Source organism: Plecotus auritus, assembly GCF_963455305.1.
Source record: "Plecotus auritus genome assembly, chromosome: 7".
NCBI classification, from domain to species: Eukaryota; Metazoa; Chordata; class Mammalia; order Chiroptera; family Vespertilionidae; genus Plecotus; species Plecotus auritus.
The window spans coordinates 19,301,834-19,319,206 of NC_137774.1; the positions used below are offsets into that span (position 1 = coordinate 19,301,834).

The 17,373-nt window shown below is 38.8% G+C and overlaps 1 protein-coding gene across 1 annotated transcript in view; it reads left to right on the plus strand.

Annotated features, from left to right (window-relative positions):
• BPTF (bromodomain PHD finger transcription factor) overlaps window positions 1-17,373 on the plus strand; it is a 114,754-nt gene that overhangs the window by 73,370 nt on the left and 24,011 nt on the right. Inside the window, 9 exon segments of the mRNA XM_080681331.1 lie at window positions 538-666; window positions 2,911-3,061; window positions 3,391-3,433; window positions 7,036-7,282; window positions 8,027-8,178; window positions 9,096-9,204; window positions 12,795-13,012; window positions 14,064-14,289; window positions 15,044-15,531. Coding sequence (XP_080537457.1) covers window positions 538-666; window positions 2,911-3,061; window positions 3,391-3,433; window positions 7,036-7,282; window positions 8,027-8,178; window positions 9,096-9,204; window positions 12,795-13,012; window positions 14,064-14,289; window positions 15,044-15,531 — 1,763 coding nt within the window.

Consider the following 17,373-nt stretch of genomic DNA (forward strand, 5'->3'; position numbering starts at 1 on the left):
GTGCTGAGGCATACTGGTGAGCTACAAGAATTTTTAAAACATGCAATACCTGACTATGAAGTCAGGGGGACTGCTCTCCTTTCCCGTAGATTGTCAAATTAAAAAACGACAACAGCCAACACAGCAAAAGCCATCAGTGTGAATGAATCAAATTATACCTATTTTTGTTGTTAGATTGGTAAAAAACGTAATATATTTTTTGGTGTGCTGCAGAATTTTAGTAATGAGTTTATGTGCCATGAGATGAAAAAAATTAAAAATTGCTGTTATAGAGTATAAATCATTTAAACTGGGACAGTTCAAACTCTGTGCTTGCTGCCTCTCCCCTAGTGTTATTATTTTGGATGAGTTTGGCCACCAGGAACTAAGCTGCCCCAAACAGCATTTTGCTCAATTTAGAAATTTTCAGATATTTCCTTTGATCGTTAATAAAATGCTTCCAAAAGTTTGTTTCATGTGTGTTTCTTTTAAAGCAGCAGATGCTGTACCTAAATACTTTAGTTGCTTATTAATACTTTGTGAATTAAATCACCATAGAAACATCCGAAACTGAAATCACAACAACAGAAATAATTAAGAGACGAGATGTTGGTCCTTATGGCATTCGGTCTGAATACTGTATCAGGAAAATAATTTGCCCCATTGGAGTTCCGGAAGCACCAAAAGGTAAGGGATAGAAATAATTCTGTTCTTTCATTATTGACCTGTTAGCCACATTTTTTATGAATTGAAGTTTCATTATAATTGTTTCTTTAACTCTTTAGTCAACTTCTGAAAGAGATTATTTTTTATTACAAACTATTAAATTTTAAAAATTGTATTTAAGTAGAAACACAGTAAAATTCCTCTAGCCACATGTTGATGTCCATAGGTAGTGTGCCAAGAATAGGAAGAGTACAAAAAGCTATAATAACACCTCTTATAATTAAAATGTGGAACAGTGATTGACACCAGACCACATGCTCCAAGAGGGTAACCACCAAGTCCACCTGGTTTGCTGTAGTCCCAGCACCTGCTGCAGCAACTGACCTATAAGTGGTCATTGAAGATTTGTTGACTCAAGGATTAAAGATACTATAAAATACTTCCTTGTTCAGGGTAGAAATAATCTGAGAGGCTGAGGAGTATTCAGGAAACATTTATAGAGAGCCCACATAATAGGCACTGGATGGTAAATAAGTAGAAGAATGAGATCCAGCTCCTATTCTCAAGGAAGCAAAGAAAAGTTATATTAGTATCATAATATACTTGAGGACCAAAACTGTGAACACTAAAAAGAGCTCAGTAAGGTGTCCAGATTCAAGATACATAAACAAAAATCAATAATTTTATTTTACATGTGCATAAAATATTTATGAAAAAACTTATTAAAAAAGTAGTAAAAGGAAAATGCTGTTCTTAGAAACACACTATTTTATAAAAGTTAGTTTTCCCCAAATGTATACATTTAATTTTTGAATATTGATTGAATTAACTCAGAAGTTCATCTTGGAGAATAAATGACTGAAAAAATGAGCTTTTTTAAAACAACAGTGATGAGGGGCTGCCTGTCCTAGTAGATATGAAATATTAGTATAATTAAAAATGTTGTCCTGTCCCTCGCCAGCTTGGCTCAGGTGATAGAGCGTCAGCCTGTGGACTGAAGGGTCGCGGGTTTGAGTCCTGTCAAGAGCATATGCCTGGGTTGCGGGCTCCATCCCCAATATGGGGCGTGCAGGAGGCAGCCAATCTACGATTCTCTCTCATCATTGATGTTTCTATCTCTCTTTCCCTCTCCCTCCCTCTCTGAAATCAATAAAAAAATATTTTTTTAAAATGTCCTCGAACAGTGCAAATGATAGGGAGAGACACAGATAGAAGAAGGTACTCCTGACCAGTCTTTAGTCTTTACTCCACAGCCTTCAATGCAAACCACTGCAATCTCCTTAACTCACTTTTCTTTGGCTTCTATCACTTAGGACAGCCCAGACCCTGCTGCTGTTTTGGTTTCCTTCTGCTGCTTTCCTTTGATTCTGCCGCTTCTTGTTCCCTAAACATGGGAAGGTTCAATGCTTGTCTCTCCCTACTTTTTATTTTGAAAAAAAAAATTTTTTTTTTAATATCTTATTGATTTTTTTTACAGAGAGGAAGGGAGAGGGATAGAGAGTTAGAAACATCGATGAGAGAGAAACATCGATCAGCTGCCTCCTGCACACCTCCCACTGGGGATGTGCCCGCAACCAAGGTACATGCCCTTGACCGGAATCTAACCTGGGACCTTTCAGTCCGCAGGCTGACGCTCTATCCACTGAGCCAAACCGGTTTTGGCTATTTTGAAAATTTTATCATTAGGATATTTTGCCTGTTCTTAATAGTTTTCAGATCTCTTCGTTATGTTGATAACTCTCAAGTCCCCCTTTTCAGTGCCTGGATAGGGAAATACAGATTACTAGAGTTGTACATGGTAAGGACACCCAGCCCAACTGTGGGAAGAATGAGCTGTACTTCTTGAAGGAAGTGTATCCATGTTGGGTTCTGAAGGATAAATAGGCATTGGTCCAGTGAGGGGTGGGTTCCCTCTGCCTAGAATAATGTTCCAGGCAGAGGGAACAGGCTGTGGAAAGGTTCATAGGCCTTTGTATCTGGGGCCAGCAAATCATAGCCCATGAGCCTTAACCACCTGCTGTTGTTAATAAGGTTTGATTGGAACACAGCCATACTTACTTATGTATTATCTTTGGCTCCTTTTGTGATACAAAGGCAGAGTTAAGAAGTTGTAGCAGACCATCTGGTCCACATAGTACTTACCATCTGGCTTTTCAAGAAAAAGTTTGCCAATCCCTACTTTTTATGATATATAAGAGGAGATGCCAGAAGTACTATAATTTTAGGAGCTATATTGCTTAAAATACTCTGATTTCTTTTCCAAAGAAACACCTACACCCCAGAGGAAAGGCCTTCGATCAAGTGCATTACGGCCCAAGAGACCAGAAACACCCAAGCAAACTGGCCCTGTTATTATTGAAACTTGGGTAGCAGAGGAAGAGTTGGAATTATGGGAGATCAGGGCGTTTGCTGAGAGGTAAGGAAATGGCTAATAAGTTATCAGATATTTGAAAATTTTATCACTTCAGAATTAAAGAATTACCCCCTTAATAGTTTATTCAGTGGGTCCTGATGTTACTCTACCTTTTGATTTCAAATACTAGCAGTACATAATTTATTAATATCCTGGTTTTACCTTCATTCACTTGTGAGTTTCTAATTATCTTAATTTAAGTGTTTTATTTTTAAATCAAAATAATTTGATACCTCTTTATGATATAAAAGTCAACCAGATTTCACTTAATATTAGATGGCAGATGCCTAATAAGGTATTTTCTGATAAGTTCTCTTTTTTTTCCCCTGCAGAGTGGAGAAAGAAAAGGCACAAGCAGTTGAGCAACAAGCTAAGGTTAGTGAACAGAAGAAGGCAGAGGACTTCAAGGCCCAAATGGAGGCTCACCTCAAACAGCAGCGATTGGCTGCCCAGCAGGTGGGGGAGTTGGTACCAGTCCCACCTGGCAATGAATTGACATTTTTAGCCAATTTCATGCACACTGAAAGCATAGTAATGATACATTTGTGTAGTTTTATTTTTTAAGGATATCTCAAATATATCTTAATTTCATCACTTGAAAATAGCTCTGTGGCTACATCAAACAGTAGTTTTGCAAAAAATATCCATATTTGGAGTACAATGTTTGAAATAAGATTTATTTATTATCTTTATAATTTAGTGGATAGTTTCTAAAGGGAATTTTTTTTCCTGTAGAATTCCAATCCATAAAATCTCTTTATTCTATGAAAAGCAAATTGTACTAAAATTCTGAGTTTGTTGTAATTGATGACCATAAAACTATGGAAATGGTAAGAAAACATTGCCTGAATATTAGGGACCCACATAAGAATGATTGCCTCTTTTTTCTATTAAGGAGGTACTATAAAACTTTTTTAGCAAACTTGAATTTATAAGCTTTAAAGATACAGATGAAATAGATACATGTCTATTTAGAATATCATTAACTTAAGTTACACATAACTTAAAATAATTATATTTTATATTAACTAGCTCCTCATTCCAAACTACCATTTCCCTCCCACATTTTATAAAACATTTTTTCAAATTCTTAGGTATCTTTTGTATCAGTTTACTATAGGTCATTATCTTCACTTACATCAAACTTTGAGATAACGGCACTTTTGAGTTCTGTTCATTCATAGAAAAACTGGCTGGTGGTGGTTGTTTTTTGTTTTTCATTTTATGCATGTGTCTTGTCATCTCCACAATGTAACCTTAATGATATACTTTTAAAAATTTCTTTAACATCCTTATTTACAAAGATAGTGAACATATCTAATTTTGAAGATTTAGCCTCAGGAAATAACTTCTAGATATGTGTTCAATATTTTTGCCTCCTTTTTTTATTAATTTAATCAGATGATATGTCTAAATATCCAAAACTGAACTCCTTTTTTTCTGAGGAAATTATGTGAAATACGTTATATTCAGGCATAGAGGATGTGGTCCTAAGAAGATTGGGTGTGATGTCATTAGTGAGTGGTTTCCAATGGCAGGAGATAGTTCAGAATTGGAATTGGATCTCAGCACTACCATTAACTAGCTCTGGCCTTGGGCCAGTTTCATAACCTCTCTGAGTCTCAGTTTCCTCATCTTTAAATCACAATACCAGCAACGTTATTGGGTTGGTCTGAACATTTAAGGAAGGTAAAGTATCCGCCATCAGGTTTGTAATCCATGCCACCCATCCTATCTAATAAAAGAGTTATATGCAAATTGACCGTACCTCTGCTACACCCACAAGCCAATCAGGAGCGAATATGCAAATAAACCCAACCAAGTTGGCTGTGGCCACAGAGAGCAGGAGGGAGGCTTGAGTTTCCCCGGCAATGGAGGAAGCCAAGCTTTCTGCACACCCTGGCGGGCCCAGGCCTCCACTCCAGGCTACAAAGTTTCAATTATAGAAGATAAATAAAACCCAACAGAAATGGCAGCAGCCATGGAGCTGGAGAGAGCAGGAGGCTAGGGTTGCCCCCGGCGATGGAGGAAGCCAAGCTTTCCGCACACCCTGGCCTGCCTTGGCCTCCACTTAAGGCTTCAAAGTTTCAATTATAGAAGATAAATAAATCCCAACAGAAATGGCTACCGCCACTTGGCTCCGCTCCAGGCTACGAAGTTTCAATTGTAGAAGATAAATAAATCCCAGATCCCAGGGCCTCTGCTTGGGTTGCCGGGGTGTGTGGCCGGCCTGCAAACCACCACAGGCCCTTCCCCCAGGCTGCCCCACGCCCCAAAGGAACCCCCACCCTGATCCAGGACACCCTTCAGGGCAAACCAGCTGGCCCCCACCCGTGCACCAGACCTCTATCCTATCTAATAAAAGAGTAATATGCAGATTGACCATCACTCCAACACACAAGATGGCTGTCCCCATATGGTCAAAGATCCTGCCCCCATGTGGACACAAGGTGGCCACCACAAGATGGCCAGCAGGGAAGGGCAGTTGGGGGCGATCAAGCCTGCAGCGGAGGGCAGTTAGGGGTGACCAGGCTGGTAGAGGAGGGAAGTTGGGGGTGACTGGGTCTGCAGGGGAGAACAGTTTGGGGGTACCAGGCCTGCAGGGGAGGGCAGTTAGGGGTGATCAGGCCTGCAGGGGAGGACAGTTAGGGGTGACCAGGCCTGCAGGGGAGGGCAGTTAGGGGCAAACAGGTTGGCAGGGGAGTGGTTAGGGGGTGATCAGGCTGGCAGGCAGAAGCGGTTAGGGGCAATCAGGAAGGCAGGCAGGCGAGCAGTTGGGAGACAGCAGTCCTGGATTGTGAGAGGGATGTCTGATTGCCCATTTAGGCCTGATCCCACTGGGCAGTCGGATATCCCTCGAGGGGTCCCAGATTGGAGAGGGTGCAGGCTGGGCTGAGGGACACACCCCCCCCCATGCATGAATTTCGTGCACTGGGCCTCTAGTCCTATATAATAAAAGCCTGATATGCTAAGTGTCCGACTATTTGACCAGTCACTATGTCGCACACTGACCACCAGGGGGCAGACGCTCTGACCGGTAGGTAGGTTAGCTTGCTGCTGGGGTCCAGCCAATAGGGTCTAGGTGAGATGGGCTGGACACGCCCTGGATCCCTCCTGCGGTCCCTCCCTGGCCGCGATCATGTACTGGTAGAGTCCCTCAGCCTGGCCTGTGCACTCTCGCAATCTGGGACCCTTTGGGGAATGTGGGAGTCGTTTTCAGCCCGATCCCTTGCAGGCCAGGCAAAGGGACCCCACCGGTGCACGAATCCATGCACCAGGCCACTAGTTCTTTTATATGTGTAAGCTTACCACCATCAAGTTTGTAAGCTGTCAGGAAATGTCATCAATATATGATAAAATGTACACAAATTGTCTTTAATGACTAATATCTGAAAGATGAGATTATACCAGTCTATACAGAATAGTCTAAAGTATTTTTCTGTAAAAATATTTGAACTCAAAAATAATAAATCTAGAAAAAATGTTGTATAATTTTTAGCTTGCTTAATTGCAGGTTTGCCATCTTGAATAGTTTGAATATTGACATGTTTTTTATGATTGGATAAATTAACATTATGGTAAACCAGAAACCTTTTACACTTAGTAGTATTTGTTATCCTCTCTAAATAACCACTGCTGAGCAGCATTTCTGTGTCTGGTAAGATTACCCATGTCTATTATTTTCACTCTGAAAGCCTGGACATTTGTATAAGCTGAAAAAACTTGATAGTTTTTAATTTTTTGTTATGAAAAACTACTTTTAATAAAATATATGTGACTTAGAGTCATAAAAATATTTTCATCAAGGAATTAAATTCCAGGTAAATTTATATGGGCATATTTTCAAAAGTAAAATATTTTTGAAATATGGTACAGTTTCTTAGATTGGGAGAAATTCTAGGTGGACTTCTTGCAGAATATTATTGTTTTTATTTAGAACTATTTTGGTTCATGTTTTCTCTCCCTGACTTTTCTAGAAACGGTTGGAACAGCAGAAATCTACAGTAATTTCAGCTTCCACGACTTCCCCAACAAACAATACGACTAGTACCATCTCTCCAGCACAGAAAGTTATGGTGGCCCCCTTAAGTGGCTCAGTTACAACTGGAACTAAAATGGTACTAACCACTAAAGTTGGATCTCCAGCTACAGTAACATTCCAGCAGAACAAGAACTTCCATCAGACCTTTGCTACATGGGTTAAGCAAGGCCAGTCAAATTCAGGTACACAACTGTGATTAAATAAAAGATTGCTTTCATTCAAGAAAAAGAATTGCAATCGATTACCTACTGAAATAAAACATTTCTTTGGAAATTATTTTTCTTGTGCAGCAGATTGAGCAAACAAGCTGTAGCCTAGCCGTTAGTTTGTTACAGATAATATCCATAATATTACATTAGCAAAACTCCTCTCTTACATTATTTCACTTTCAACATTTACATAGTTCACTTTGAGTGGAGAGGAATTTTTTTTTTTTTTTTTTTAATACAAAATGAACTGCAGTTCATGCATTGGTGCCCTTCCTAGAAGTCACTACGTTGCTGGTTATTTTAAATGTAAAGCTTATTAAATGTCTTATACCCTATTAGCCACCAGTACAGCTGCCACATCTGCTACAACCATTGCCAGCACAGGTCAGACGTTCCAAATTACAGGCAATCCAGTCACTATGGCAGGAAAAGTAATTACCAAACTGCCACTTCCTGCAAACAGCAAGATTGTCGCTGTAAATGTGCCAGCAACACAAGGAGGTAAGGGAAATGTGAAGAGTTTTAATTCACATTTGCCAGATCATCCCGTTGCCATCATTTTTCATTTCCTTTTCACTGATTTCAGTCCTCGGATCTCACATTCTGTGTAGCCCACTGTAAAACCCTGCCACACATAGTTTCTCCCCAGAAACTGAGCAACAGCTATTGCTTTTTGTTAAAGGGGCAGTTGTTAATTACTTTATCTTTTTTTTTAAGGCGTTGTTCAAGTACAGCAAAAAGTCCTGGGTATCATTCCATCAAGCACAGGTACAAGTCAGCAAACATTTACTTCATTCCAGCCCAGGACAGCAACAGTCACAATTAGGCCCAATACCACAGCCTCTGGAGGAACTACAAGCACTTCACAAGTAAGAATTCTTTATTTTGCTTTGAAATATTACTGACATCAGGTTTTTAGAATGGACTTTTCCACAATTAATCTAGCTTCTAATTTTTCTTTGCCTTTTATTTAATCTGTGACAAAGTACTGATTTTAAAAAATATTGGTTATCTTTCTAAGTAAAAATGATACATGACAAACTTTATATTTAACATATATCTAATCGTATGTTAGTATTGTTTATGAATCATAAGAATTCCTTTCTAGGATTTTAATAAAGAAATCCTAGACCATATATAAAATAAAGGTCAGCAGTGGACCAGACCAAAGGAAACTTGCTAGCAGCTAGGAAATAGAATGAAAAATACAGTCTACAGCACACTAACTAGTTTGTAATCAGCTGATATGCACACGTGTTAGAGACATCATTTCTTTGGCACTAGTAACATGGAGAAGGTTTGAATTTTTGCAGACTTGAAAATGTTCTGATCCTAACTATAAAACTGAAAATAACATGCTCTGTGCTCTCTCCTTTAAAACTATGAAAGAACATTTGGTTTGTGATTTTACTCTTATAATCCCTGGATTACAGATATGGATTGGAGCTCAGGGAAAATAGAACGCAAAATTTTTCTGTGAGCAACTGTGGTGGTTATAGATTAGAGCTTCACTGGGTCTTCCTGTTCCGTCCTTTTAGCCTGTGGACTGTTCTTGGTGTCAGTGACAAGGCATTTCATATGATCTCATTTAAATTCAATTTTCTGCCCTCAAAATTCCTTCTTTATTCTGATGCTTAGTATAATTTAAAATGTGGTATCCAAGAGCCTCTGTCACTTCTGTAGATTTGTTTATTAATATACAGTATTTAAAGATCTGTGTTCTAAGTCCATCATGCTTTTGTCTTTTAAGGACATTTTAACTTATTGTCTTTTGTGTCATTTATAGGTAATCACAGGGCCTCAGATCCGCCCTGGTATGACAGTGATTAGAACACCACTCCAACAGTCAACACTAGGAAAGACAATTATTCGAACACCTGTGGTGGTACAGCCAGGTACTCATCCATGCAGTATTACCATTTTACTTCTAAACAACCAGTCCATTAAATCTGTAATAATCTGTATTACTCTTTATACTAGAAAATACAAATTTGAATTAAGATTTTAAAGCATACTAAATTTCTAATGCATCATAGTATGCATTTATTGATATTATTTCATTTTTGGCATTGCAAAATAGATCCAATTATGCTTATTAAAAATATGTTTAAAATTTCTAATAAATAGAATATTAGGGTGTCCCAAAAAATGTATACACACTTTAGCAATTGCTAACTCAATTTTAAAAATGAAATGTATTTTAATAAACACTGCCTTTATAATTATTCAAAATGTGTCTATACATTTCTGGGGACATCCTATATACATTAAAATATTGGAGCAGAGAATGAGCAAAGAAAACACGGTCTGTATGTCAAAAGATGGAGATAAAATCAAAAAAACAGCTAATGCCCTATCCAGTTTGCCTCAGTGGATAGAGTGTTGGTCTGCAGACCAAAGGGTCCCAGGTTGGATTCCGCTCAAGGACACATTCCTTGCTTGCAGGCTCCTCCCCAGCCCGGGCCCTGACTCTCCCACATCTGTTTTTCTCTGTCTTTCCCTCTCTTCCACTCTCCCTAAAAACCAATGGAAAAATATCCTCAGGTGAGGATTAACAAACAAAAGAAAAATAAAATAGCTAACAAACATTTAAATGGAAAGCATAAAGCAAGATTATAAAGGTAGTGCCAGCCCTTCATTAATGTGAATAGGCTGAATCTTCCATATTAAAATCTGAAGACTTTAAAGACTGAGCGAAGCCTGACTGGCATGGCTCAGTGGTTGAGCGTCGACCTATGAACCAGGAGGTCATGGTTTGATTCCCAGTCAGAGTACATGCCCAGGTTACAAGCTTGATCCCCAGTGTGGGACATGCAAGAGGCAGCCAATCAATGATTCTCTTTCATCATTGATGTTTATCTCTCTCTCTTCCTCTCCCTTCCTCTGTGAAATCAATAAAAATATATTTTAAAAAATAAAGACTGAATGAAAAAAAATCCAACTGTACGTTTTTGAGAAACATAAGTAAAATTAAGTTACACATAAAATTTTGAAGATGGACAAAGAAATAAAAAGAGGACCAGTGAGGAGGACAAGGATAGTCTCACTAATATTGGACAGAGTAGAATTTGCTGTTTTTTAAAAGACTATATAGGGTCATTTCTTATTGGCTTAAATATAAAGGTTGCAATGAAGATCTAATCTTGGATCTTTATGAACTAAATAAGATTATCACTGAAATGTTTTTTAAAATTTTTTTTAAATCAGGGAGGGATTAACAGAAGCATAGAAGATCAGAAACAGATTGTGTACCAACTTTTGTACTTTCAGGAATACACATTGGTTTTAAATATTTATGGACAATTTATACAAAAATGCTCATATAATGTGTCGTGGGTCAAACCTTGATGAATTCTAAAAAGAATATTTATAGGCCACATTCTTTGTAATAAAACTCAAAATTAGTATTTAAGTATTATAATAACCTTTACTTGCTTGTAAATTTAAAAATATGTGTTCTCGTAAATAACTTTTAAGTTAAAGAAAAATCAAATGTGTAATTTCAAACAGATTATCAAGTATCAACTAAGCTATGCTGCCAAAGCTGAATTCAGAGGCAAATTCATTCTTTAACAAATGCTTGAGCACCTACTCTAGGTAATTGAACTATATTGGTGAACAAAACAGACCCCCCAAAAAAATTCTTAAATCATAGAAAAATATTTAAAACAAATCTTAAATGAAAACATAATGGAGGAAGTAAAATAAAAAGTACTTATGGAATTGGAAAACAGAAAATGTTTAAAGTTAAAAAGATAATTATATACAGGTATCCTAGAGTTTCATTGTTCAATGAAATGGGCACTCAGTTGTGGTGAGAGTATGAATGATATAACCTTTCTAAAATGTATCTTATTACTATGTTCTTACTATGAACCTAGTAACTTTGGGGGGGAATTTATTCTAAGGCAATAATTAGAAGCACATAAAAATTGATAAGCAAGAATTTCACCATGGATTTATTTTAAGAGTGTGTGTGTATATATATATTCTAAAATGTCAAAATAGGTCCATTTTTATACATTATATTGAATACCAGCCATTAAAAGAAAAATACACAGAAATAATGCATTTACAGAAGGAAGAAGGGAAGTGAATATAAAACTTGAAAAATGTGATATTATTCAAAAAATGTAAAATTAGCTCCCAAATAATTACTTTTAGCAACTATTCCACTGGGTGGAAAAATCCCACCTGCCTTTTCTTCCAGTTTTAGCAAGTTAAATAAAATAAGAAATGGAAGTTTTTAGAAGATTGTAGAGCCATTCCAATTAAACTTTATTCATCCTTAGATTTTTACTGAACAAGAACTATGGTAGCATTTTTTGAGTACTTTGAGTACAAGCATTCCTCAGAGATACTATGGGTTTGGTTCCAAGACATCGCAATAAAACAAATATTGCAATAAAGCAAGTTATAATCTTTTTGGTGGTGGAGGGTCTTGCCTTCTGTTTTTTTGTTTTGTTTTGTTTTGTTTTTTAATATATTTTATTGCTTTTTTACAGAGAGGAAGGGAGAGGGATAGAGAGCTAGAAACATCGATGAGAGAGAAACATCGATCAGCTGCCTCCTGCACACCTCCTACTGGGGATGTGCCCACAACCCAGGTACATGCCCCTGACAAGAATCGAACCTGGGACCCTTCAGTCCACAAGCCAACGCTCTATCCACTGAGCCATACCGGTTAGGGCTTGTTGTTTTGTGTGTTTTTTTTTTAAAAAGGTAACATCTGTAAAGCGCATTAAAGCCAAGCCCAATAAAACAAAGTATGGGTTAGGAAGGATATAGTGATCCTTCCCCTCCTACTTTTCTTACCTGGCACATAGCTGTAAGAAAAGCTTAAGAATTGACCCAGAGAACTAGCTGGTTTGGCTCAATGGACAGAGTGTCGGCCTGTGGACTGAAGGGTCCCAGTTTTGATTCCAGCCAAGGGCACATGCCTGGGTTGCATGCTCGGTCTCCAGTAGAGGGGGCGTGCAGGAGGCAGCCGATCAATGATTCTCATCATTGATGTTTCTATCTCTCTCCCTCTCTAAAATCAATAAAATATATATTTTTAAAAATTGACCCAGAATATTCTAGATTCTATATGTTTTTGTTTAAAATTCATATGAATTTTATATTAAATGATTTTTAATGTTATATTCCTAAGGAAAGGCAGTCTTATAAATGGCATATCTTACGTGATTTTCTCTGTCCTCCCTATTATCATTTTGGCTTTGGACATGCAGGAAGAATATTCACTATACTAGAGATAGCAGAAACTGAAGAATGGTTGTCAGTGATGTGATTGAAAACACGCTCACTGACAAGGTGTATCCTTTTGGGCTTGGATATATGTCTGAATGCATGCTTGAGCTGTCAGCATCCTATAAGTCTTTTTTAGAAACTGAGAAGAATATATTCATCTGAAGTGTTGAACTATTTCAATTAAAAGTGCTGGTAAGGACATATAAGTATTTATGATGTTTTGCTATTTGCCTAGGTACTCCTCAACAAGTGGTGACTCAGATCATCAGAGGGCAGCCTGTTTCTACTGCAATCTCTGCCCCTAATGCAGTTTCCTCAACACCTGGGCAGAAAGGGTTAACTTCAGGAACATCCACTGCAAATCTGCAGTCTTCAACCTCACCATCCCCTCGCCCCCAACAAGGACAGGTGAAGCTTACCATGGCTCAACTCACTCAGTTAACACAGGGCCACGTAAGTAACGCGACTTCATTTTAACTTTAGAGATGATCATATTTATCCCTGTAAGTTTAAAAGAATGTACTTGTTTTCAGTAACTAAAAAATATACTTATTTTAAGAAATGGTAGCTTGCCATTTTTGTTGTTGTGGTTAATCCTCACCCAAGGATATTTTTTCCATTGATTTTTAGAGAGAGTAGTAGGAGGAAGGGAGGGGGAGAGAGAAGCAGAGCGAGAAACATTGATGTGAGAGAGACACATTGATTGGTTGCTTCTGGCATGCACCCCGACTGGGGCCGGGGATCAAGCCTGCCACTGAGGTACATGCCCTTGACCAGAATCTTTTGGCTATCCATTTGGAACTCAGATTGTTAATTCATTGTTTTTCTAATAAGCGGCATCAGTGGTTTTGTTTGGTTAATCTTCAGCCGAGACCTGCTTATATAGGGAGGGAGGGAGAGAGAGAGAGAAACATTGACATGAGAGAAATATCGATTGGTTGCCTTCCATACGTGCCCCCAACCAGGGATCGAACCCACAACCCAGGCATGTTGCCTGACTGGGATTTGAATCGGCAACCTTTCGTTGCACAGGACGCTGCTTAACCAAGTGAGTCTCTCTGTCCAGGCAGCTTCAGTCTTTTTAAATAAATATTTTTATTTTAGCTTATCTGAATTCCTTCTGGTGCCATTCGGTAGACATTCAAATACTACGTATTTTCATTATAGTATAAGATCTTTTTAACATTAAAAAGGTATACTTACAGCCCTAACCGATTTGGTTCAGTGGATAGAGCATCGGCCTGTGGATTCAAGGGCCCCAGGTTCGATTCTGGTCAAGGGCATGTACCTTGGTTGTGGGCACATACCCAGTAGGGAGTGTGCAGGAGGCAGCTGATCGATGTTTCTCTCTCATTGATGTTTCTAACTCCCTTCCTCTCTGTAAAAAATCAATAAAATATATTTTAAAAAAAAAAGTATGTCATACCTTAAAAAAAAAAAAAAAAGAAGGTATACTTACAGATTGATGCTTTAAATACTATTTACATGTGTGTTTTTTCCATAGGGTGGCAATCAAGGTTTGACAGTAGTAATTCAAGGACAAGGTCAAACTACTGGGCAGTTGCAGTTGATACCTCAAGGGGTGACTATACTTCCAGGTCCAGGACAGCAGCTGATGCAAGCTGCAATGCCAAATGGTACTGTTCAGCGGTTCCTCTTTACCCCATTGGCAACAACAGCCACAGCAGCCAGCACCAGCACTACCACCACTGTTTCCACCACAGCAGCAGGTAGAACTTGGGGGTTATCAGACGTACTGTGTGTTATTACCACAAGTTGCTGGGCTAACAATGTGGGCAAGTGACCAGTGCTTATCTTTGGGAGAATAAACCACAAGCCAGTAAGCTTACCAGTTGATTGGTCAGTCTCACAAGATCTTTTATTACAGACTCTGTCACCTTCACCCCTCAAAATATATAGAAAGGGAGGTGAGGGTCTGGATATCATGCTAACTATGCCCACATTCCTTTCCAAGCCTTACGGGCACTGATTAAATAATGGAGTTAATCTCGGGGCAGGTGGATATATCCAGCTCAAAACCTACAAGTGAGAGCTGCAGGTCCAAAGCCACTTTGTTTTCCTTCTGCATGTAGCCATCATTCACTGCCACCACGCTTAGGAAAAATAGTGGTTAGCATTCGCCTGGGCCAGAAGACCTGGCTGATTTCCAGAGACTGCACCTCACTTTGGAAGTGAGCTTTCTGGGGAGTCAGCAAAGTGTGTAGGGGGTGGCTATCAGATAGGGCCCATGCTCCTCAATTTAAAAGAGCTCTAACCCAAGTGTGTCTCAATGGAGCCTTTCTAAGGCATTCTTCTTCTATACTGAAATTCAGAATTTTCACCTTTAGAAAATCCTTCAAATTCTTCTTTAACCTTAGTCTTATATTCTAGAGCATCTGTCGCCAACTGGTGGTCCGTGAAGTCCAAAAGGTTGGCGACCACTCTTCTAGAGTAATATAATTATTTGGTCTTTCTTTTTCACAGGTACAGGTGAACAAAGACAGAGTAAATTGTCACCCTCAACACAGGTGCAACAAGCCAAATCCCTGCCACCAGCTCAGTCATCAAGTGTGAGTCCTCCAGATTCCCAGCCACAGACTGCTCAGCCTTCAGCTCAGCCTCAGCCCCAAACTCAGCCCCAGTCCCCAGCTCAGCCTGAAGTTCAGACTCAGCCTGAAGTTCAGACCCAAGCAACTGTTGCATCCCATGTCTCTTTGGAAGCACAACCCACCCAAACTCAGTCATCCAAACCCCAAGTTGCAGTACAGTGTCAGCCTCAAAGTAATGTCCAAGGACAGCCGCCTGCTCGCGTCCAAAGTCCACCACAGACTCGAATACGTCCATCACCTCCATCCCAGGTGTCTCCTGGACAGCAATCCCAGATTCAGACTACAACTTCACAACCGATTCCAATTCAGCCACATACATCTCTTCAGATACCTTCCCAGGGCCAGCCACAATCACAACCCCAGGTACAGTCTTCACCTCAAACTCTTTCATCGGGACAAACGTTAAGTCAAGTTACTGTTTCATCCCCATCCTGTCCTCAGCTACAAATACAGCAGCCACAGCCCCAAGTCATTGCTGTGCCTCAGCTGCAACAACAAGTCCAGGTTCTCTCTCAGATCCAGTCGCAGGTTGTGGCTCAGATACAGGCTCAGCAAGGTGTTGTGCCCCAGCAAATCAAACTCCAATTACCTATTCAAATTCAGCAAAGCAGTCCTGTGCAGACTCACCAGATTCAGAATGTGGTTACAGTGCAGGCAGCCAGTGTGCAAGAGCAGTTGCAAAGGGTTCAGCAACTCAGGGATCAGCAGCAAAAGAAGAAACAGCAACAGATAGAGATTAAGCGGGAACACACCCTCCAAGCATCTAATCAAAGTGAAATCATTCAGAAACAGGTAAAGTTATTAAGTAAAAGCAGCATGTTCAGTAGTTTGAATTATTGTGCTGTGCATTAGGCTTAGTGTTTGGTTGTGTTAGGTTTCCTAAAATGAGACAAATTCACTGATGTTTGAATTTAGAAGCAATATTGGTATGACCAAAATCTTGAATTACTACTATGGTTTGGAACTTTTTTGTTGGCAGTAGTCAGTGCTTATTAGAAAAACTACCAACATTTGGGAGAACTAAAGGGGGAAGAATGGAGTTAGGAGTTGAAGTGTCATTAATACAGAACCGGAAGGTGTAACTGAAATTTTAAAGCCACTTCAGGTGTTATAGCAATTGTTTGAAGTTGTTTACGGTTGTCATCCCTTAGTTTGTAGACCAAGCAAATTATAGACCAATTTCACTCATTTGCATTTCTAGCCACACCTTTGTAAATTTTAATTACTATGATTCCATAGCTTACATATAAAGTGGCATTATGCAGTAGCATCTTAGTGAAGTGTAAGGCAACTTAGATGAGTAAGAATTATTCTACTTAAAATGAAGTCACATTATAACATCTTGTAGCATTACTGGAAAAATTTTTCTTTATATCTACAGCACGCACTGCCTGGTACTAGTGTGGATTTCAAGTGTTCCCATGTCATGAGACTTGCATTCTGTTCCTGGGTCTCCCATTCACAGCCCCTGAAACTCACTTACCTCCTCTGAGCTATATCCTTACTAAAATTCCCTCTTTCCAGCCACCCAAGATCATTGTAATGATTAACTGAGGTCATGTATGTAGAAGCACTTTTATTTTTTCATTGAAATATATTTGGCGTATAGCGTTGTGTAAGTTTAAGGTCTATAACCTGTTGATTTGATAACATTTATGTATTGTAATACTACTGTTGTAACATAAGCACCTCTATCATGTCACGTAATTGCTTCATTTTAGTGGTTGGAATAATTACTGTCTAGTCTCTTAGCAACTTTGATGATTATAATATGATATCATTAAAAGAGAAGCACTTTTTAAACAACAGATTTTAAAGATCTATGGTAATAGAATTATAAAATAGACATCATATGTAATGTTTAAATGCATTATCACCCAGCTCTTAATACTGTATAGTTTATAAATTGAGAATTATGTATCACAATACCTGCCTTTACCCTAATCTCTTTAGCCCATCTGTGGGATGGACGTGGGAGGAATCTTTAAAATTAATGCCTGGAAAGAGCATAATGTTAAAAACATGGCCTTTGGAAAATGATTGCTGGGCTAGAATTACAGCCATATTCCTTACTTTGTCTCAAGACCTCTTTGTAAAATTATTCTACATTTCCATGTTATGAGGAATAAATGAGACAATGTCAAGTGCTTACCTTAGCACAGGGCCTGGTACATGGTAAGCATCCAGACCATATAGCTCTGATTT